Source organism: Cibotium barometz, chromosome 15 (genome assembly GCF_041138505.1).
Source record: "Cibotium barometz isolate CiBa-2024 chromosome 15, ASM4113850v1, whole genome shotgun sequence".
Classification (NCBI taxonomy): domain Eukaryota; kingdom Viridiplantae; phylum Streptophyta; class Polypodiopsida; order Cyatheales; family Cibotiaceae; genus Cibotium; species Cibotium barometz.
Window position 1 is genome coordinate 9187906 of NC_141060.1, and position 24120 is coordinate 9212025.

At 45.1% G+C, this 24120-nt stretch overlaps 1 protein-coding gene across 10 annotated transcripts in view; it reads right to left on the reverse strand.

Annotated features, from left to right (window-relative positions):
• Nucleotides 1–229: 229 nt before the first annotated feature.
• The window catches only part of LOC147630941 (uncharacterized), a 40011-nt gene continuing 16120 nt past the window's right edge, over nt 230–24120 (reverse strand). For 2 of the 10 annotated variants that reach the window (XM_086809289.1, XM_086809290.1), the window contains 7 exons: nt 3180–3362; nt 2958–3050; nt 2744–2864; nt 2055–2662; nt 1824–1963; nt 960–1052; nt 230–755 (listed from right to left, as the gene is read on the reverse strand). In XM_086809289.1, the coding sequence (XP_086665415.1) occupies nt 665–755; nt 960–1052; nt 1824–1963; nt 2055–2662; nt 2744–2864; nt 2958–3050; nt 3180–3362 (1329 nt within the window). In that variant the 3' untranslated portion in view covers nt 230–664. Of the gene's footprint in view, nt 756–959; nt 1053–1823; nt 1964–2054; nt 2663–2743; nt 2865–2957; nt 3051–3179; nt 3397–24120 lie in introns of all 10 variants that reach the window. The other 8 variants (XM_086809287.1, XM_086809286.1, XM_086809292.1 and 5 more) reach the window with 5 other exon arrangements.

The following is a 24120-nucleotide window of genomic DNA, read 5'->3' on the forward strand; positions in this document are numbered from 1 at the left end:
GTCTTTCAAAAAACAAGCAGCAGAAGCCCTTCTAAAGCTAAGTGGCAGCTGAATGTAGCCACCGGGCTAGTCTTTAAAGATACGTGATAACTACCACCCAATATTTTGCACGGACTTCAAATAACACATCCATGCATCAAATATACACCCCATCAACATTTGTGATGCAAAACCAACACTTAAACAAACTTCCAATTGATAGAACTCAAGTAACTCAAGAGAAGGGGCTCAAAAGAACAGCCTCTCATTAAAATACATGATGCAAAAGACATGTTGACCTTATGAAGCCATGCATGATAGGGCAGCCCATGAATCACAATATGGTAAGACAAAAGGATCAGCATAGAAACTATGAAGGCCACAACATAGAAACTGAGATCCAGACAGCAAAACAGAGAAAGTAAAGGACCACAATTTTCTCAGAAAATTGACCTTCACAATATTAGGAGGTGAGCTATAATACATGTGATTAATCACACCAGCTCCTCAGAGCGACTCTCATGAACCCTGTTGCACCCCTCAGAGCGACTCTCATGAATCCTGTTGCACTCCATGATGACTTGAATGTGGGATAAATAAGAAATGACCTTCTGGGAAGAGCACATGGCAGCTTCTGGAAGGGAATGATGATAAATAAGGGTTGCCGATGTTAATCTTGCTGCTGCTACTTCCGTTTCTTTCTGGCCCTCTCTGCTCTTTCCTCTGCTTCTATCAAGGCTAGCTCCCGCTCATCTTCTTCTCGGGCAATCCTTGCACTGCATATACAAAGAAGGTTATAAGCAACGCAGCAAATACTCGCGGAAGCTTGGGTGGACAAAAACAAGATTGATTTCATCTTTCAAAAGCAGAAACCCCCCACAACCGTGACTTGACCACATATGCATGATGCATCCAAACTAGAGGCCTTCACTGCAATACTCTAACTCAAGACAGAGAGAGGGGAGCAAAGTAAAGCATACCTCCGTTTCTCTTCCATTTGGATCGTCCGGAAACCCACCTCCATGTTCTGATCATCTTCGTCATCTAGATCACGATACTTGTTTGGGTTGTAGCTGAAATTTAAAAACCGGAGTGTATCAGGAGGCCTTTCCATCTTGTTGAAATGTGCAATGTAAAATAAAGCTCAAGTTATTTGGTTGAGTGTGTGAACACACTTTATAGGTGTAAGATAAGTTATGAAAAGATAAGAATGCCACATGAGATATTGTGTGAATGGCGAGAGCCACATAAAAGAATGTGGAAAAGGGATCGCCACATAGCATGATGATCTATATTAGAAGCCGTTCATTGTATGGTTCATAACACATTGCAATAGAAGATATTGTTGAGAACGATCTGTACTGGAAACTGAACCTTTCTATTGCGGAGTTTGGCGGTAGATAGGAACCGAACTGTCTCACGACGTTTGCCATGCAAAATTCTATGCTTTGAATAGGGTTGAAATGAATGGTGGTGATGCGCTATTAGATCTCAAACTCCAGGCTTTCGTGAGTGTGAGTGTGCAGTTACACTTCAAATGTGTCAATTTATCGTTTCAGTGAGGTTGAACAGGTGTAGAGATGAGAAGCGTAGCCAATTATCCATAAAACTTTGAAGTCCATCTCACGGATCATTCCAAAATCAAAGGGTTCACAGAAGATACTGTTGAGTGTGCTACTTTGTATCTCTCTCTCATCCTGGAGTTTTTAGCGTGGTATAATCCACCCTAACTATTCTTGTTACTTATGTGCACCACCATGATTAATCCCCGTTTCAGCATTCTTAGCATACCTCGTCCAGGAACTAGATCAGTATAATCAAGAAAAACCCACCATGACACTCACCCAAACATCTTTCGAATCATGCTGCTGACGTCGCCCCCTCCATCCTCATCATCATCCAAAAAGGAGTCTTCGGATTCTGATTCCCGAGGCCTCTTCTGCATCCTCCTCATGTCAATAGGCTTGGGAGGCAGTTTCATCACCTGAAATTGTGAATAAATTTCCTTTAACAGCAGCTCGCAGGAAAGAGTGCATCATGGTATTAGAGCAAATGACACATCACCAAATATACACCTGCTTGGAAGGAGCCCCAGATTGTGCAGGCCGCCTTTGGTCCAGATGACCTGCTGATGCTACGGGAGGTCGCTTTTGGTCAGGGCGTGCTGTTGATACCTGACTCCTTTCTGAATAATGAGATGTTCTCCTTTCTAAATTACCAACAGGGACTGACTTGTGCGGTGCAGCTTTCCCTGAAGAAGTTGATTTACCATATTTATTTGGTAGTGACTGCTTACCACCAGTCACTTTAGGACCTGCTGCAACCAAGCTTTTTAGCTGTGCTGATGATGATGATGAGACGGTTTTTTTTCCGTTAAGAATCCCAGCAGTGGATACTACAGGGCGAGATTGAGGAGGCCGCCCAGGTCCAGATATTGTTTTATTAGAATTAGGATTTGATCCCGTCTGAGAAGAGACCTTAGTCTTTGACATAGGAGGCCTCTCAGGCGGCTTTGAAAGCTTGGCTGTAGGGTTTAACTGCCTCTCCTGACTTTTGTGCTGTGTAGAGACATTGGACTTTGTCAACTTCACTCCAGAGCTTGGTTTCGAGAAAGTGGATCCTTTCTGTGTTGTTGCTGAGCCAGCTTTCGCCGCATTCGTGGTCTGCCTTGGTCTATCATGGTCTGGAAAGAGAACAGAAATAGTATCAGACTTACAATACTCATCATAAGATTATTTTCACTTTACAACAAGACATACCGTACCTTGACTTCTCGCTTTTGTGGCCTGGGCATCATCACGTGGAGCAGATGTAGTGGGATCTTCATCTGAAAAAAGGAAAGAGTAATCGCGTGCCTCCTTCAGGTGTTGCAATCTCATTGCTGCCTGCAAAGAACACCTGATTTCAGATCCAACATGGCATAGTCGGCACTTGCTTGATACATAAGCAGTCGGGGGTGCAAATGATGACATGTATACCTCGCTTATGGGTTTAGATTGTTTCACTGTTTCCGTAGCCCTTGACTCTGGCACACTCTTTGATAATCCAGATAATCCCTTTGCCATTCTACGCTGATGAAAGGAGATATCAACTTGCTTCAACAATCTTTTCAGACACTTTATCTTCATTGGAAAACAGAAAATTGCACAAAAGCTAAAAAGTGGTAGGTATCCAACAATGTTGAATGGTATTGAGTGTACCTCAGGAACCTCCTTGGCCAGCCTTGCAGCAACTTTACTGGCTTCCTCCCTTGCACGAGCATCCTCGATAATCCTCCTCGCCACAACTGGCTCAGAGGGTCCAAAGAATGAGCCATAGCTGCGCCGAAAGTTTCCATTATGATCATTAGCTGATAGACAACTAACCTTCCAAACACTCTGCATCTGTTCAACCAACAATGCACCTCGATGTTTTTAACTGCATGACAGACAAAAGAAGGGAAGAATGACAACTACCAGTCAAGAATACAACAGATGCACAATGAGGCACATTGAACATTCTGCTTTCTTCTCCAAAATGTCAGTCCTTCATTTCTTCTACATGGGTAACACCCAGCTTTCTTAAGTGAAGTCTTAAGCAAGCAAGCAAAGCAACAAAAACGTGTAGTTAACAACGTCCTCTACATAGCATTGCCTGATATAATAGCTCAGAAGGATTTCTACAAGGCTGCTGGATATGGAATGAGGTTAGGAGGCTATTTTGATAAAAAGCACCAATGTAATACTAGTAATGATGTGCAAGTGCTAACAGAGAGACCAAAAGTAGTACAAGGGTTCCATATGATACTGAGCCATGGAAAGACTAAAAGAAAAAATAAAAAACTCAAACAAAAGGATAGACTAGCTGTGTGTCAATCCCATAATCATCATGCTAAACATCATCATGGTAGGCATCATCGTGAGCATGTGAATTGTCACGTGCACCCTGCACTAGGGTACAAGGTGACTGTCACCATTTGGTCCATCTCCATTTCTGGAGCCACTTCTATAGGATTGTCACTCCATAGAGCGGCCAGATTTGTGCCATATTCACATGGGGCCAGGCCAATGTCCCATGTGAAAGGGCCAGTTTTGTGGTGTCACATGAATGGGAGCCAGATCAGTGCCACCCGTGTGCGACCAGTGCTGCGTCACATGGACGGGAACCGGTTTCGTGTCACCCGTGTGTGATTCGCTTCGTGCTGTATGGACGGGAGCCTGTTGGTGCCACCCGTGTATAGCCACGATGGTGTCTTACCTATGGGACTGTCACTCCATAGGAAGACCAGGACATACTTATTTATATTTGTCGCACCAGTTTTGTGCCCGGCAGGAACCTCTTGTACAAGTTTCATGAAGGGGAGATTTCGTCCACTATTTGTGCACATGCATTTATGCCTGCATGCATAAATTTGTTTTTGCACGACTTGTTTGCGTGTGTCTGCCTGTTATGCCGTGACAGTACACTGGACGGGGACGTCCCCAGTGTACCGTGGAATGCTGTTTGCTGACTTGGTGGTGTGGCGTGTGAACAAGTGGTAAGTATTGTCATTTTGCCACTTTTAAAATGTAAAATCCATAAGCTATAGTTGACTTTAATGTTTATAAGCTAATGTGTTCACACATTTAAAAGAAAGGCTGGACATTTCCTTTTGATGGTGCCCATAGTATTAAATTGAATCTAAGGTTTTATAACCTTTGATAAGGCTTTTGCATGGAACATTTATTGAAAATTCCCCACGTGGTGGGTTGGTGGTTTCTTTCTCTGCGTCGCCTGCAGCCTACTCCCCATCGCCTGTAATCCGCCTAAGGCTGTCCACGCCTGTACCAGCCCTGGTGTACCTGCTGTCCACGCTTGTACCAGCCCTACAGTACCTGCTGTACCAGCCCTTGTGTACCTGCAGTCCATACTTGTACCAACCCTGCAGTACCTGCTGTACCCGCCTGTTGGCTCCTGAACCTCCAGTACCTGTTGTACCCGCCTGTACCAGCCCCTGGTGTACCTACTGTACCTGCTGGCTGCCCTTGTGTACCTGTTGTACCTCCTACAAGTACAGGTACCTGCATAGTACCTGGCTGGTTGTACTTGCACACGTGTGAAGTACCTAAAGTGCTTGATTGTACCTGCTACAAATAGTACCGGCTGTATCTGGATTGTACTCACCGTACCAAGTACTCTCATATTCTTTTTCTCATTTGAATAAATCTGAAATTTGCTAATTTAAATTCAGAAAATGCTTTAAGTTGTGTAGAGCAGGAGTATGGCATGTATATGCTGACCATGTTCAAGAAATTCTTCCTGGTGTGGTTAGTATATTTCCCTGTGTGGTGTTGTTAACCGCGCTCTCAGAGCTTCTAAGAGCCAGTGAAGATTAGACTCACCAGGGAATTTGGAAGCAAAGCTCATTGGGGAGAACCAAGCCACGTTCCCTCCGCGGTGTACTCCTTGGCCTGCGTCAATACGGGCGTGCTTGTTGGTGCACAGTCCTGGAAGACCAGTGAAAGGTAGGTGTCCACCAATGAAGGTGGGAATGAGCCTATGATTTGGGGCTACTTTACCCAACACCTCTTCATCAACTTGAACCAGTTCTTTTTGGTTGTTTTCACTTCCTTGTGGAGAAATCGGGCTTGTCAGGCCCGTGACACTTGTACAAATATAAATACTCCAAGAAATACAAAAAAGTATTGAGTCCCCAGGGGGCCGACCCTTTCTGGCCCCAGTGCTGGTGTCATTTGTATTTTCAGTATTTCCAATATTTGTGCTACTGATGTTGTTTCCATTGTTTAATAACAGTTAAATTAAGTGTTCTAAATATGTGTATTTTGTCTTCCAATCTGTAGGCCTCCTGTAGGGAGCGGTCACATTGGTATCAGAGCCCGGTCGTCTCTCTTTCTCAAGAGGAGACACGGAGTTTTGAGATCAGAAGCAAGCACGAACACTTAATTCAATGGATAGCCAGGACAACCCATTGGAAGTGCCGAATTCGAGGGGCCAATCAAGTGCTTCACGGGATTCCGATGCATTGCATGGAAGGCATAAGCCTCTTGAGAGAGTCTATGACAGTACATACATGGAACAGCCATCACGTGGTAAAGAACCCATGCACGAGGAAGAGCCCAATGCATTGAGGGCTGAGTTGGAGCACGTGAAGAGGCTCTTGCAGGCAAAAGAGCAAGAGCTGAAATTCTTGCATGAGGACCCCCATGTACAAAGTGTCATAGAAGCCAAGAAAGCTGATGCTATGGTGGACATGACTTTTGAGTCTATGGCTCGAGAAGTGGGTAAGAAGCCAAGGGAGCTGGCACTCTCTTATCTTATCCGCAAGGGTGACCTTAAAGAGGGAGAGGATGGACAGCTTATGTTCAAGAATCCACCCCGTTTGCAGCATGGAGACCCAGCCTCTCAAAGGTTAAGATCACCTTCCATGCATCCACTCCTCATGACACAGGAGGAAACAGGTTTATGCATGCTCAAGGCCATTTGGATTCTAGGTATATACATCATGGGGACAGTGGTCGCATGCAAGCCAAAAGACCTTGCCTATTGAGTTGTCTCGTGGCGAGACAAGGCATTTCTCAGCAAGGTCACATGCGGTGGGGCCACAAGAATCAAAGACCCATGTCACTTTGGCTAGTGGAACACCTATCATTGCCCATGCAGCTCATGCAGAGAGAGCTGCCCCATTGGATAAGGGGAAGAGAAAAAGAGAATATGTACCACATCCCAAGAAGCTCAAGGGGTTCAAGGCAACGGACAAGTCCGTGAAATTTGATGCCTTTCATGGATAGTATGATGCCTCTAAAGTGCTAGCATTTGTGGCACAGTTTGATATGGCTTTTAGTGATGAGGACTTCACTGAGAAGTCCAAAATTCGTCATGCAAGCATGTTCTTGAAGGGGACAGCTGCCCATTGGTGGATCACTGAAAAGACCACCAAAGACTCCATTTGCACTTGGAAAGAGTTTAAGGACAGATTTTATGCCCAATTCTTGCCACCTAATGCGAAGCAAACTCTCACCCAAAAGTGGGATAGACTTGAGCAAAAAGATAATGAAAGTGTGCAACAGTATGTCAATAAGTTTTGGTAAGTGTTGCTTGAGGTAACTCCCTTTACGCAAATCTCCGAGGATGAAAGAAAGAGGAAGTTTCGCTCCGGATTGCAACCAGCTTATCATTCGAGCATTGAATTGCACCTGAAACACACTCTGCAACAACTTATAGCCTCTGCTCTTGCTACGAAGCAATTGGTGCTCAAAATTAAGCAAGATCAAGGGGGTTCTAAGAGCAAAGATAAGACTGTCTCAAACCTGCAAAAAGGTGGACAGCCACCTAAAAAGAGCTTCTAAAGCCGAAAATACCTCATCTAAGGATCATGGGCCAAAGAAGAACAAATTTGGCTTGACCCCCGAGCAAAGAGAGCAAGGGAAATGTTTTTATTGTGGCAGCAAAGAGCATATGTTTAGATAATGTCCTAACCGCAAACCAAAGCATGAGGACAAGCAAACCAAGGCAAATGTGCATGCAGTTCCCGATGTGCAGGGAAACACAAAGCATGACGGAAAAGAGAGGATGGTTGCAAAGCATGGGGTCAAATCAAGGATCAATCCGCCCTATTTATATTTGATGATTGTTGTGATGTGCACGGTGTGTATCTACAGTGTGCTACATGCACACAAGACTAGCTTCGAGGTTTGGGGAAGCTTGGAGCTAGGCAAGCTGATTGGCGAGCTGAGTTAGGGATAGACTAATGGGCGGGCATTCAACTATGGATGAGCGGGCGCCCAAGTGTGGACGCCCGATGACCAGCCAAGAGCCTATAAAAGGGTGGCCAAGGTTAGTCATTAGTCATATAGAGTCTCACGTGACAGCTCTATGGTCAGGAGCCTGGATCTAGTGCAGACGTGCACCTGCTTCATGCAACCAAGGCCGGCAACAGTCTCAAGGCCCGCGAGGGTAGCTTCGTGGCGGTATGGGACGTCTCGAGGTAGAGATTGGTTGGTACGTCCATCTAGTTAGCTCAGCTCGTGGCTCGGTGGGGACATCCAAGACTTGTGGGCTTGCCCACGGCTGTTGAGGTTGGGAGGTGAGTCAGGCCTGCACCCCCTTCACGTTTGCTCGTTTGTTTGCAGGTTTCGAGTCTTGTACCAAGAGCGTTCTACGAGGAGATCCTATGGGGATTTGACAGTGGTATCACAGCAAGCCTAGTGAACGAGCAAGTCGGTAGGTAGAGAATAAGAGGTCGAAGAAAAGGTATGAGTTCGAGAAGCTTGCTGTTTTTTCTGTGCATACTGCTGTTTTTCAGATTCAGTATGTTGCTTTTTCATCGTAGGAGCCCATGATGATGGAGATTGTGGTCTAGAAAGGGTTGTTTGCTTTGCAAAGAAGAGGAAAGATATTTTTCAACTGTGTAAACAGTTTGAGGAGAGAGAAAAGTAGTAAAAGCCAGTCGGCTGTGTTCTTGTAAGAGAGAGAGAGAGAGAGAAGTAGCGCCTGTGGTTATGAGGACTGTTTGGCTGTAGCTGTGTGGCGCATAAGTGGCTACGCATCCCTTATGAGCGAAGACGCCAGCCGTATGAGCTTTACACCAGTTTCAGGCATGGTACATGCTGTCAGGCGGTACACACAGGCAAGCAGGCGGTGCACACAGATAGGCAGGTATGCGCACAATGGCACTCCAAGCACTCTAGTCGCTTGCAAGCGAGCGCAAAGAGCAGTCGACGGGTGGCACTAAGGTTCCTGCAAAGAAAAGCAGTCGTCGGGTGAAAAAAAGCTTTCGATATTTTTGGCTTTTGTTTTTGAAAAAAATACACGCGTTGCTTTTGTTTTTGAACCTTCACTGGAGGGTTTACATGACCTATCTAATTACCAGCGTGTTTGTAAAAAAAAGAGTTTTAAAACCCAAGTATTGCTTTATAAGTTGTTTTTTTCTTTTTTTTTAGGAAAACAAAATATATTTATTTATTTATTATTTATTTTTATTTTTTATTTTTTATTTTTTATTTTTTTGTCCCAAAAAAAACACAAAAGCAAAAGCTAAAGTTAGCAGCCTATATATTTCCCTTAAGCGGGCTTCTTGCCACACGTCTCTCCAGTTTTCAAGCTCTCACGCTCTCTAGCACTCTCTTTGTGTGCAAGATAAATATTTTCTCTCACCTTGCCCTCTTCAAGATGTCGACCCAAGAATCTGAGTTGGAGCCCATTATCGAACGTGAAGACCTGCCGGCTACAGAAGCCACCGATGCCGATCTTTTCGACGACTATGTGTAAAAAATAAATTTCCAAGAGTTTAAAGTTGCTCTCGAAACTTCTTTCTCGGAACGTCAAGCAAAAATCGCCGTGCAGATGCAATCTTTACAGAACTCCATCTCTTTGCAGACCACTACCCTATCCACTCTTTCGGGTATGGATACCTTGGCATCTGCTTTAGGCCCCAATATTACTCCGAAACAGTTTGGGGGTGAGCAAAAGCAGCGTACCAAGGAGATAGTGGACACTTGGCTAAGTCCATTTTCAGTTCCATCTATATGACAATGGAAAAAAGATCCAAATAGCAGCACGTTTCCTCTCGGGCAAAGCTTTGCTTTGGTGGAAGGAACTCAACCCTAAACCAACGACTTGGGCACAGTTCAAAGACGTCTTCAAGAAAGAATTCCTCAAGAAGGAGGATGATTATGATGTTGTTGCCCGGTTTACTACTATGACCATGACCTCGCAGAACCTCACTTATGAGATCTATCTCCAGAAATTTAGGTACTTGCAGATGAAAGCTACGAAGATGGATCCCACAACTCTTTTGGGTTTCTTCGTAGCCGGTTTACCCTCTTCGTAGCCGGTTTACCCAACTCATACCATTTACAGGTTAAAAACAACAAATGCAAAACTTTGGACGAGACCATTCATTCCGCTCGTATCTATGATGATACGATGGTCTCTTCCAAGTCTAAACCCGTTACCGAGCAGGGGAACAAGCACAAAAGGAAGTTCTCCGCACCAATGGCTAGCACGACTGAAGGAAAGTCTTCGGACCACCCTTCGAAGAATTCAACGTCGACACCAGCGAAGAAGAAACGTCTCCTTAAGGCTTTGAAGCTCAAGAAGGAGGAACGTTGCTTCATCTACGAGAAAAAAGGACACATGCGTAATGAGTGCCCGAAGCAAAAGGGTGCAAAGACCAACACACGACCCAAGCCAAAGGCAGCTAACCAGTTGTGATTTTGATTTTGAGATTTGTTATAAAAAAGGGTCCATGAATAGTGTTGCAGATGCGCTTAGTAGAATTAGAGAGGTGAATACTTTGTCGTTCACCGAGATTTCTATTGACTTATTTCAGTCATTGAGAGGGCTTTGCAAGACTGATAGTTATTTTGGTCCATTTTGGGATAAGATCCAAGACGGGAGCTCATTGATTGACCAAGACTCGATGACTGAGCAACCTACCATTCAGGCTCCGGTGGATGATTCGGAATGATTTACTATTCTGTAATGACAAAATTTGTGTACCACAGATCCCGGACATTAGGTCCAAGATTCTTAAGGAGTGTCACGACGCCCCTTTTGCTGGACACCCTGGGATACACAAGTGTCATGTGCACAGTGGGTATCTACCATGTGCTATACGCATGCAAGACTAGTTTCGAGGCTTGGGGAAGCTTGGAACTAGGCAGGCTGATTGACGAGCTGAGTTAGGGATATACTAACGGGCGGGCACCCAAGTATGGACGGACGGGCGGCCAAGTGTGGACGCTCGATGACCGGCCAAGAGCCTATAAAAGGGTGACCAAGGTTAGTTATTGTGTATAGAGAGTCTCGCGAGTTTGTGAGAGCTCTATGGTCTTGGAGCCTGGATCTAGGTTGACGTACCGACCAATCTCCTCCTCACCACGTCCCATACCGCCGTGAAGCTGCCCTCGCGGGCCTCGAGATTGCAAGCCCACAGTCTTGGCTGTCCCCACCGAGCCACGAGCTGAGCTAACTAGGTTGACGTACCGACCAATCTCCTCCTCACGACGTCCCATACCGCCGTGAAGCTGCCCTCGCGGGCCTCGAGATTGCTATCGGCCTCGGCTGCATAAAGTAGGTGCACGTCTGCACTAGATCCAGGCTCCAAGACCATAGAGCTCTCACAAACTCGCGAGACTCTCTATACACAATAACTAACCTTGGCCACCCTTTTATAGGCTCTTGGCCGGTCATCATCGGGCGTCCACACTTGGCCGCCCGCCCGTCCATACTTGGATGCCCGCCCGTTAGTATATCCCTAACTCAGCTCGTCAATCAACCTGCCTAGTTCCAAGCTTCCCCAAGCCTCGAAACTAGTCTTGCATGCGTATAGCACACGGTAGATACCCACTGTGCACATGACATACTCCCCTTCCTCTAAGAGCTCACTCCTGAGCTCACTAAAAAGCCAGGGTAATCTCTCTGAAGAGAAGTCAGTGTCTCCCATGTAGCGCCCTCCTCAACACGATCCTTCCACTTAATCTTGTATTCCGTGATAAGCGCATGACGCAATCTTCGTTCACGAAAGCCAAGAATCTTTTCAGGTTCGTGCGGAACAAATGTCATGTCTTGGACATCTATAATTTCTTGAGGAGTAACTAACTGATCTGCTCCACCCAGTACTTCCTTAAGTCTACTGACATGAAATACAGGATGAACTTTCACATGAGAAGGCAAATCCAATTCATATGCAACTGAACCAATCCGTCGTGTAACACGAAATGGTCCACAGTATCTAGGGGATAATTTCGGTGATCTACCTGTCCGTAAAGTCTCGGAATCTTTCGGAACTCGCAAATACACCATCGTTCCTTCAGAGAACTCTCTAGGTGAACGATGTCTATTAGAATAAAACCTGTCTCGGTCTTGAGCACTTCTAATAGATTCCTTTGCAACTTGTAACATTTCCTGCATATCTTGCAAAAAATTACGTGCTGCATCATGCTGAAGTCCTGAGAATCCTACTGTAACAGGTGATCTTGGTTGAAAACCGTACATAAGCATGAAAGGACTAAACCCTGTACTCGTATGCTTAGTACTGTTATAAGCAAATTCTAACATAGGAAGATAATCCTCCCATGAACTTTGTCTTTTGGATACATATGCTCGAAGCATATCCTCCAAAATCTGATTCACTCTTTCAGTCTGGCCATCAGATTGAGGATGATCTGAGGAACTCAAATTCAAAGTTGTTTCCAACTTCTCGAAAACAAGTTTCCAAAAGTCACTCGTAAACTTAGAGTCCCTATCACTGACTATGTCCTGCGGTAACCCGTACAGTCTAAACAATTGCTCGATAAACTGCTGAGCTAATTGCGTAGCTGTAATAGTCTTCCGGGTCGGTAAAAATCTAGCCATTTTTGTCAAGCGATCTACCACAACCCAAATAGAATCGTGGCCTTGATGTGTTCTTGGCAATCCGGTAATAAAATCCATGGAAATACTTTCCCATTTATTACCTGGGATTTGCAAAGGATGCAACAACCCAGCCTGTCTAAAGCGTTCAGCTTTATTTGCCTGACAAATCTGACACTTGAGAACATAATCTTCGACATACCCTTTCATCTTCGGCCAATAAAAAGTGTGTTTCACTAATGATAGTGTCCTGTGTACCCCAGGGTGTCCAGCAGGAGGGGCGTCGTGACACTCCCTCAGAATCTTGGACCTAATGTCCGGGATCTGTGGTACACAAATTTTGTCATTACAGAATAGTAAACCATTCCGAATCATCCACTGACCTCCTGCAGCCTAAATGGTAGACTGCTCAGTCACCGAGTCTTGGTCAATCAATGAGCTCCCGTCCTAGATCTTCTGTCAAAATGGACCAAAATAACTATCAGTCCTGCAAAGCCCTCTCAATGACTGAAATAAGTCAGTAGAAATCTCGATGAACGACAAAGTATTCACCTCTCTAATCCGACTAAGCGCATCTGCAATATTATTCATGGACCCTTTCCGATAACGGATCTCAAAATCAAAATCTTGCATTAACTCTGCCCAACGAGCTTTCCTTCCTCTCAAATCATCCGCATCACACACATACTTGATTGACTGATGACCTTTCAATAAGTCGGTCATCGGTAGTGTGAGCTGAGAGTACTCCCGTACAGATTTCCTAAGAAAAACTACAAAACCGAGAAAAGAATGAAGTTGTTTCACTGTTCGTGGTATAGGCCAGTCCAAAACCTTCTGAACTCGGTCATAGTCAATGCTCAATCCATCTCTAGTGATCTTGTGTCCCAAGTAAATGATGTCGGTCATAAAGAACTCACATTTACTCAATTTGGCATATAGTCGATTCTGTCTTAAAATAGATAAGACAATCGTGAGGTGTCTGACATGATCCTCAAGAGTACGACTATAAATCAAAATATTAACCAAGAACACCACCACAAATTTTCCCAAATGTTCACGAAAAAAATCGTTCATCATTTGTTGGAAAGTGGCTGGAGCATTGGTTAACCCAAAAGGTAATACGAGAAACTCGTAATGGCCATACCTAGTCCGAAAGGCGGTTCTTTCGACATGCCTTTCATGAATACGTATCTGGTGGTAGCCAGTACGCAAATTTATCTTCGTGAAATATTTCGCTCCTGCTAACCGGTCAATTAGGTCATCTGATCTAGGGAGAGGATAACGGTTCTTAATTGTTAGCTTGTTCAATCTTTTGTAATCTATACACATTCTCCAAGTATTGTCCTTCTTTCTCCTAAGCAACACAGGTGCACCCCAAGGTGATTTACTTGGACGGATTCGAGTTGTTTAGCCAACTCATCTTCCTCAGCTTGGCTCATCCTATAAGGTGGAATACTCACAGGATGAGCACCAGGGATCAAGTCAATACGATGATCTACTGCCCGTTCAGGTGGTAAACCCGATGGCAGTTCCTTAGGAAATACATCTTGAAACGAATCAAGTATCTTCTGTAATTCTTTGCTTTCAAAGACACTTAATTCATTCACATCCATGGAAGAGATGAGAAAAGAAGAAAGTGGAATCAAGACACAATGGAAAGCGGTGTACAAAGAAGAATTCATTATATTTCCAAAATCAATTGTATTTACAAGAGGTCCCTGAGAGGGATGAATACAATCACCTAAAATACTATACTTGGTGTCCCTATGCTGAAAAGAAAAAATATGACTAGACCAATCTATCTGGACGTCAAGAGTCTTAAACCACTCAATCCCTAATAACAAGTCTACATTTTCCAGATGCATGACATAGCATTCCAGAGTATCTTTGTAGTCCTGAATCTGGATTGGAAGCATCTCCACCTTGCGATCCCAAACTTGTCTGCCCGCAAGTAGACGTACCTCATAGGTATGGTCGCTGAGTGTCGTATCAAGACTCAATTTCTGCACAAGTTTGTAGTTAACAAAGTTATGCGAACTGCCAGGGTCTAACAGAATGTGAATTTTATGGCCATTCACTTCTCCATAAACTCGGAGAAGATCATGCATGCCAAATACCTTAGAATTGAACAGACAATCAGAACAAGTACTAGGGCGAGAGTACAGTAATTGACGTACCTGTCAAAGACAACTGGTTAGCTGCCTTTGGCTTGGGTCCTGCGTTTGTCTTGGTACCCTTTTGCTTCGGGCACTCATTACGCATGTGTCCTTTTTCTTCGCAGATAAAACAACGTCCTTCCTTCTTGAGCTTCAAAGCCCTAAGGAGACGTTTCTTCTTCGCTGGTGTCGAACTTGTATTCTTCGAAGGTTGGTCCGAAGACTTGCCTTCAGTCGTGTTAGCCATAGGTGCGGAGAACTTTCTTTTATGCTTGTTCCCCTACTCGGTAACGGGTTTTGACTTGGAAGAGACCATCGTATCATCATAGATACGAGCTGAATGAATGGCCTCGTCCAAAGTTTTACATTTATTATTTTTAACCTGTAATCGGTAGTACGAGTCTGGTAAACCAGCTACGAAAAACCCCAAAAGAGTAGTGGGATCCATCTTTGTAGCTTTCATCTGCAAGTCACGAAACTTCTGGAGATAGACCTCATAAGTGAGGTGCTGCGAGGTCATGGTCAAAGCTGAAAACCGGACAACATCATCGTAGTCATCCTCTTTCTTGAGGAATTCTTTCTTGAAAATATCTTCAAATTGCGCCCAAGTCATTGGCTTTGGGTTCAGTTCCTTCCACCAAAGCAAAGCTTTGCCGGACAGGAAACCTGCTGCTAACTGTATCTTCTTTCCATCATCATATGGATGAAACTGAAAGTGAACTTGCCACTTGTGTAGCCAAGTGTCCACGATCTCCTTGGTTCGCTGCTTTTGCTCGCCCCCGAACGGTTCCGGAGTAATATTGGGGCCTAAAGCTGAAGCCAAGGTATCCATTCCCGAAAAAGTAGAGAGGGTAGTGGTCAATAGAGCGATGGAGTTCTGCAAAGCCTGCATCTGGGCTGCGATTTGTGCCTGACGTTCCGTCGAAGAAGCTTCGAGAGCTACTTTGAACTCTTGGAAATCTGATTTTGACACAAACTCGTCAAAAAGATCGGCATCAGTGCCTTCCGTAGCCGGCAAGCATTCGCCTTCCACGAGGGGCTCCAACTTTGATTCTTGGGTCGACATCGAGAAGAGGGTACGCGGAGAGAAAATTCGATCTTTGCACAATGAAAGTGCGAGCGAACTTGAGAGCTTGAGAGCTTGAAAACTTGAGAACTTGAGAACTCGAGAGATGTGTGGCAAGAAGCCCACGTGAGGGGGTTTATAAAGGTTTCCCAAAAGCCAAAAAAAAACTCGAAAAGCTAGACTTAGCTTTTGCTTTAGCTTTTGTTTTTTTTTCTTTTTTTTTTCTTGAATATATATATATATATATATATATATATATATGGATATATATATTCTCTTGTCTTAAAAAAATAAAAACCTTGGAAACCTTAGAGAGGGGGGGTTCTTTTAAAATTTAAAACTTTTAACCTCCCCTTAAAAAAAACAAAAACGAAAGCATAAAAAACATTGCTTTCCTTACGTGTGTTTTTTTTTTCTTCGCTTCCCTCCTGGCGCCTGGATTAGCTGCCGTCGGCGAGTTGCTGAAGTCAACCATCGCCGTCGCCAATTGCTGCTGGCGCCTGTGCGACCTGCGCCAGCCTCGCGTAGGCCTTGTCATGAGGCCATGTGGGCCTGGGCTGGCGCCTACGCAGCTTGGCCTGGCGGGCTACGCTGCCTCTGGGCGCTGCCTGGCCGGCCTGGGGTGGCTGCACAAGCCGCCTGGCTTGGCAGGCTTGGCCCCCCCGGCTGCCTACAGGCCTAGCCCGCCTGCAACGTAGCAGCTGTTCGACTGTCATGTCAACACAAATCGGCCAGCAACCCACTCGCCAGCACTTCGTTCGCTCTCTCTCTCTCTCTCATGCGTTCAACGAAAGCAACGTGCTTTTTCTCTCTTTTTCCAGTTTCTCTCCCTGTAGGTCATGCGACTACACACAAGGCCTCTTCTTTGCAAAAGCATTCAACCCTACCAAAGCTACCATCTCCCATCAACATGGGGTTCTTTGATGAAGAAAAAACACATACTAATCTGAAAACTGCAATATGCACAGAAAAAACAGCAAGCTTTTTTAACACATACCGTACTTCGACCTCTTCTTCTCTACCTACCGACTTGCTCGTTCACGAGGTATGCTCTGATACCACTGTCGAATCCCCACGGATCCCCTCGTGATCGATCTTGGTTCGAAACTCGAATCCTGCAAACAAACGAACAACAAACAAGCAAGGGGGTGCAGGCCTGACTCACCTCCCAACCATGACAGCCGTGGGCAAGCCCACAGTCTTGGCTGTCCCCACCGAGCCACGAGCTGAGCTAACTAGGTTGACGTACCGACCAATCTCCTCCTCACGACGTCCCATACCGCCGTGAAGCTGCCCTCGCGGGCCTCGAGATTGCTGCCGGCCTCGGCTGCATAAAGCAGGTGCACGTCTGCACTAGATCCAGGCTCCAAGACCATAGAGCTCTCACAAACTCGCGAGACTCTCTATACACAATAACTAACCTTGGCCACCCTTTTATAGGCTCTTGGCCGGTCAGGCGTCCACACTTGGCCGCCCGCCCGTCCATACTTGGGTGCCCGCCCGTTAGTATATCCCTAACTCAGCTCGTCAATCAACCTGCCTAGTTCCAAGCTTCCCCAAGCCTCGAAACTAGTCTTGCATGCGTATAGCACACGGTAGATACCCACTGTGCACATGACAACAAGACACTATCGTTAGTGAAACACACTTTTTATTGGCCAAAGATGAAAGGGTATGTAGAAGATTATGTTCTCAAGTGTCAAGTTTGTCAAGCAAATAAAGCTGAACGCTTTAGACAGGCTGGGTTGTTGCATCCTTTGCAAATCCCAGGTAATAAATGGAAAAGTATTTCCATGGATTTTATTACCGGATTGCCAACAACACATCAAGGCCACGATTCTATTTGGGTTGTGGTAGATTGCTTGACAAAAATGGCTAGATTTTTACCAACCCGGAAGACCATTACAGCTACGCAATAAGCAAGGCAGTTTATCGAGCAATTGTTTAGACTGTACGGGTTACCACAGAACATAGTCAGTGATAGGGACGCTAAGTTTACGAGTGATTTTTGAAAACTTGTTTTTGAGAAGTTGAAAATAACTTTGAATTTGAGTTCCTCATATCATCCTCAATCTGATGGCCAGACTGAAAGAGTGAATCAAATTTTGGAGGATATGCTTCGAGCATATGTATTCAAAAGGCAGAGTTCATGGGAGGATTATCTTCCTATGTTAGAATTTGCATATAACAAACTAAGCATACGAGTACAGGTTTTAGTCCTTTTATGCTTATGTATGGTTTTCAACCTAGATCACCTGTAACAGTGGGATCCTCTTCAGCATGATGCATCACGTAACTTTTTTGCAAGATATGCAAGAAATGTTACAAGTTGCGAAGGAATCTATTAGAAGTGCTCAAGACCGAGACAGATTTTATTCTAATAGACATCGTTCACCCAGAGAGTTCTTTGAAGGAACGATGGTGTATTTGCAAGTTCCGAAAGATTCCAAGACTTTACGGACACGTCGATCTCCGAAATTATCTCCCAGATACTGTGGATCATTTCGTATTACACGACGGATTGGTTCAGTTGCATATGAATTGGATTTGCCTTCTCATGTGAAAGTTCATCCTGTATTTCATGTCAGTAGACTTAAGGAAGTATTGGGTGGAACAGACTAGTTAGTTACTCCTCAAGAAATCATAGATGTCAAGGACATGACATTTATTCCACACGAACCTGAAAAGATTCTTGGATTTCGTGAAAGAAGATTGCGTAATACACTTATCACGGAATACAAGATCAAGTGGAAGGATCGTGTTGAGGAGGACGCTACATGGGAGACATTGACTACTCTTCAGAGAGATTACCCTGGCTTTTTAGTGAGCTCTTAGAGGAAGGGGAGTATGGAAGCTTGGAGCTAGGCAGGCTGATTGGCGAGCTGAGTTAGGGATAGACTAACGAACGGGCACCCAAGTATGGACGGGCGGGCGCCCAAGTGTGGATGCCCGATGATCGGCCAAGAGCCTATAAAAGGGTGGCCAAGGTTAGTCATTAGTCATATAGAGTCTCGCGTGACTTTGTGAGAGCTTTTGGATTGTATGAATTTTTGGTGATGCCTTTTGGTCTCACCAATGCCCCAGCCACATTCAATTGCATGATGAATAGGATATTCCGACCCCATCGAAAATTCACAGGTGTATTCTTTGATGACATCTTGGTTTTCTCCAAGAATGAGCAGGAGCATAGAACTCATTTGGCCACAGTGTTTGAAGAGTTGCGGAAGCATAAACTCTTCATTAATACCAAGAAAAGTGAGTTCTTTCTTTCAGAGATACACTATTTGGGTCACATTGTATCCAATGATGGAGTAAGAATGGATCCTGCCAAGATAGAAACCATTCGAAATTGGTCAGAGTTGCAAAATGTACATCAAGTATGTAGTTTTCTGAGCCACTTTTAAATGGACTCCAAAGGAGCAGGATGCCTTCTTGCAACTCAAGAATGCTATCATATGTGGACCCGTATTGATTGTTCCCGACTTGCAAAGGTCATTCATAGTGAAATGTGATGCTTGTGCGATCGTATAGGGGCTGTCTTAAATCAAGAAGGTCATGCAGTTGCACATGAGAGCCGTCGATTGCATGATGCCAAGCTTCATATGGATATCTATGAGGAAGAGCTCTTGGCTGTAATTCATGCCTTAAAGATATGGAAACGTTATCTTCTTGGGGCTGAATTTGTAGTCAAGACAGATCATCAAAGCTTGAGATACTTTCCATCTCAAACAAAGCTTTCGGAGAAGCAAATGAGAATGGCAAACTTTCTTTCCATGTTTCATTTTCAGATTGTACATACTCCGAGAAAGAAAAATGTGGTGGCAAATGCATTATCTAGGAGGCCTTTTGTGGCTGCAATTTCAATGGCCTCTCATGGGGACTTATCTGCCATGCGAGATTTGTATCATTTGGATGCTAATTTTTGCCATATATAGACTGATTTGATGGCTAGTCACTCGCATGCCTCTTATGTGATCAAAGAGGGTTTATCTTATGAAGGATAAATGCTTATGTGTGGTGAAGGAAATGCGTCCAAAGGCTATGGAGGAATGTCGCGCTCCACCTTATGCTGGTCATAGAGGTATCATAACGAGAGATATTTCTTTTGGCCAAGCATGCGTAAAGACATTGAGGCATATGTACGTACATGTCTTACTTGCCAAAAGGTGAAATTTCACGGGCAAGAGCCTCCAGGTTTGCTTCAGCCATTGCCTATTCCCTCGCAGCCATGGGAAAGTATTACTATGGACTTGCCTAGATCCCAGCATGGGAATGATGCTATTTGGACCATTGTGGACAGGTTTAGCAAGCAAGCTCATTTCTTGCCCGTCAAGAAAACCATTAAAGTTGATTATATGGTGAAGCTTTTTCTTGCTAACATCTTCAAGCATCATGGTATGCCTAAGTCCCTTGTTGGGGATAGAGATTCCAAGACTACGAGCCTCTTCTGGAGGGCTTTATTTGATAACATGGGTACTAAACTTGAGTTTTCATCAACTTATCATCCCCAAACGGATGGCCAAAGTGAAGCTGCAAATTCAACCGTGTTGGGTTTGTTGAAGTGTTATGTGGCAGATCAAAAGACTGCATGGGAGAAGTATCTTCCACTTGTAGAGTTTGCCTACAACAACACAGTTCATGCCTCCACGAGAAAGGCCCCGTTTGAGATTATTTATGGCAGAGTGGTCTTGCCACCCATCCTTCGTACAAAGGATGAGATTTTTGCGGGCTGATGAGTATGTACGTGACTTGGATGTAGCCTTTGCTCAGGTGCGGACAGCCATTGCAAGGTCACAAGATAAGCATAAAAGGGCTCCTCACAAGCATAGGAGAGACATGCAAGTCAAGGAAGGTGATTGGATATTGTTGAAATTTGAGAAAGCTAGGCTTCGGAAGAGGCCAGGACAAGAGGGATCGTATCCAAAGCTTTCTACTCGATATTATGGACCCTTCCAAGTGATTGACAAGATCAATGAAGTGTCCTTCAGGCTTGCTTTACCCAGCCATTGGAAGATTCACAATGCTTTTCATGTGAGTCTTTTGTGGAAGTATGTGGGGCCAGATCCACATGAGCCTATCACACAAGATCCGCCAGAAGTTGATGAGCTCGAGGAGATCCTTCAGCCAGAGCAGATTGTATTTCACAAGGAGACATGTGTACCTGCTGTCCACGCTTGTACCAGCCCTACAGTACCTGTTGTACCAGCCCTCGTGTACCTACTGTCCATGGCTGTACCAACCCTTGTGTACCTGCTGTTCACGCCTGTACCAGCCCTAGTGTACCTGCTGTCAACGCTTGTACCAGCCTTGCAGTACCTGTTGTACCCGCCTGTTGGCTGCTGAACCTGCAATACCTACAGTACCTATTGTACCCGCCTGTACCAACCCCTGGTGTACCTACTGTACCTGCTGGCTGCCCTTGTGTACCTGATGTACCTGTTGCAAGTACAGGTACCTACATAGTACCTGGCTGGTTGTACTTGCACACGTGTGAAGTACCTAAAGTGCTTGATTGTACCTGCTACAAATAGTACCGGTTGTATCTGGATTGTACTCACCGTACCAGGTGCTCTCGCATTCTTTTTCTCATTTGAATAAATCTAAAATTTGCTAATTTAAATTCAGAAAATGCTTAAAGTTGTGTAGTGCAGGAGTATGGCATGTATATGCTGACCATATTCAGGAAATTCTTCCTGGTGTGGTTAGTATATTTCCTTGTGTGGTGTTGTTAACCGCGCTGTCAGAGCTTCTGAGAGCCAGTGAAGGTTAGGCTCACCAAGGAATTTGGGAGCAAAGCTCATTGGGGAGAACCAAGCCACGTTCCCTCCACGGTGTACTCCTTGGCCTGCATCAGTACGGGCGTGCCTCTTGGTGCACGGTCCCGGGAGACCAATGAAAGGCAGGTGTCTACCCAATGAAGGTGGGAATGAGCCTGTGATTTGGGGCTACTCTGCCCAACACCTCTTCATCGACTTGAACCAGTTCTTTTTGGTTGTTTTCACTCCCTTGTGGAGAAATCTGGCCTGTCAGGCCCGTGACACTTGTACAAATATAAATACTCCAAGAAATACAAAAAAGTATTGAGGGGGGGGGGGGGGCTTTCCGGCCCCAGTGCTGGTGTCATTTGTATTTTCAGTATTTCCAGTATTTGTTTCAATTGTTTAATAACAGCTAAATTAAGTGTTCTAAATATGTGTATTTTGTCTTCCGATCTGTAGGTCTCCTGTAGGGAGCGGTCACAGTGACACACTTGCATCATCATCAGTGCAACATTTGTACACAAGTAGTACCTTTTAGGAACATTTGTCATATGCCGTGACCCCATTGTCAGCCCTCGGTACAAGGAGGGACAAGCACGAGCTATGTAGGTCAATCTAGTCTGGAGTCAGTCCCCTTAACCCACTTGGAGACATAAGTGCATGTAGCAGTCAGTCATAGCTTAGGTTTGAGCATCGAAAGCATTAGCATATGTAGTAAGAATGTAGAGGCTAGAAAGGCATGCCTATGGACCGGCAAAAGGCCAGCCCATGGCCAGTGGCCACAGTGGCAGCCTGGTTGGGGCTGTTTACAGCCCTGAACCACCATAAGAGGCAGCCAACAGATAGAGGGAGCTTTTATGCTCCTATCGACCAGCATAATGGGCTTACTGCAGCAGGTCGTGGACAGTTGGCAGTCGGCCAACAGCATCATTGGGGCAGCAGAAGTAAGCACAGCATTAAATGCTGCAAGCACTAGCTTTCAATGCTTATTCTGGCATTTTAGTCCAATAAAGAACTGGCTGACAGCATGAACTGGCCGACCTGTAGCTTTTGTCCATATATAAGCAAGTGCTGATATTCAGCATAAAATCATTCATCATAACCAGAAGTAAGCACAGCATTAAATGCTGCAAGCACTAGATTTCAATGCTTATTCTGGCATTTTAGTCCAATAAAGAACTGGCTGACAGCATGAACTGGCCGACCAGTAGCTTTTGTCCATACATAAGCAAGTGCTGATTTTATGCTGATATTCAGCATAAAATCATTCATCATAACCAAGTTTATCAAGTAGAATTCAGGCATCAAGTCAGCCTAGAGTCTCCTACCTCTCTAGGCAAAACCCTGAAGTTCTCTTCAGCATTCAGCCAGCATATGTGTAGTCCAACTACTATCCTAGACTTGCATCGGGACGGGACAGGGGACGGCCATAAGTAGGGAACGGGGACGGCACTCAAAAAATACTTTTTTTTAAAGCTTTTCTACTCTACACTTATTCTACTTTGGAAGTACATCAAAATGAGCACAAATTTACACTAAAATGGTAAGCTTTTGAGTCCTATTAACAAAATACGCCAATCAAAGAGTGAAGGCATTGACGCTTGATTGTATTAATAATTAAGTAGATACAAAATGAGTCATGACTCAAGAGTCAGGACTACGCCTTAAGGAGGCAGAATACATAGACGGACTCAAATGAATCAATGACAAAAAGTGCTAAAGCCTAGAGACTAGAGGCTAGAGCTAAGTAATAAGGCCCATGAATCATGATCGCGATGAATGATCATCCACGTGACGTGCTCACCTCATGGTCACGGGTAGCTTGTGCCAAAGGAGCATCAAGCTCATCCTCACTCGCATGCTGCTCCTGCACCTCATCCTCTTGTTGCTCTTCTTGTTGACTCATCTCCCACTCGGTGAAGAGATCTGCCTTCTTGGTCACGCATTCGCAAGTTCGCGCTGACGAAGACAAGGTCATTGGCACGCTCTACCCCGAGTTGGTTCCTCTTCCTAGAGGCAATGTGGCTGTAGGTACTCCAAAGTTGCTCCAAGCAAGAGGAGCTGACGGCCTAGCTAAGTATGCGGATGGCAAGCTACTGTAGCTCCGGTCCATCCGAACCAAAGTCCTCCCACCATAGAGCAGCACCAACTTTGGAGCGGTCAATCTGTACATGACAGCCATAGGATCCATGGAATGACCTGTACATGGAAAGCTGGTCCCTGATCTTGCGCCTAACCAATGCACAAGACGGTCCAAGATGATCCTCGGACCTCCATCCAGCGCTCACCTCCCGATCGCTCTCCTGCTTGTTGCCTTGGAATTCTGGGTCCACCACATAAGCTGCTGCATGCAATGGAGAGTAGTAGGAATTCCACCTTCCTAGACACAAGGCATGGATCTCCTCCATGGTTGTTTCTCGTACGCGTACGAATCAATTCGTACGTACGATTCGTACGGTACGATACCGTACGATATCGTACGATATGCGAAATCTGCCCGTTTTTTGCCGTTGCGCCGCCGCCGACTGCGCATTTTTCTAGCCGTTTTTGTCCGTTGTTGTAGCCGTTTTGTAGTCGTTTGCTGGCCGTTTTGGGCATGCTTTGTGGCCCATGTGCCCATTGGACATGCTACATGGCCTTATAAAATGCCCATCCCCTAAGCCTCTCTCAAAGCTCTAGCCTCTCATTACTCTAGTGAGTTGTAACCATCAAGCCCCCCCCTCTCTTGAGTCTTGCTCAAGTGACCATCAAGCCCCCCCCTCTCTCTCTCAACTCTCAACTTTCAAGCCACTCTCTCCCCCATAGGCCCTCTCTCAAGCCTCTCTCT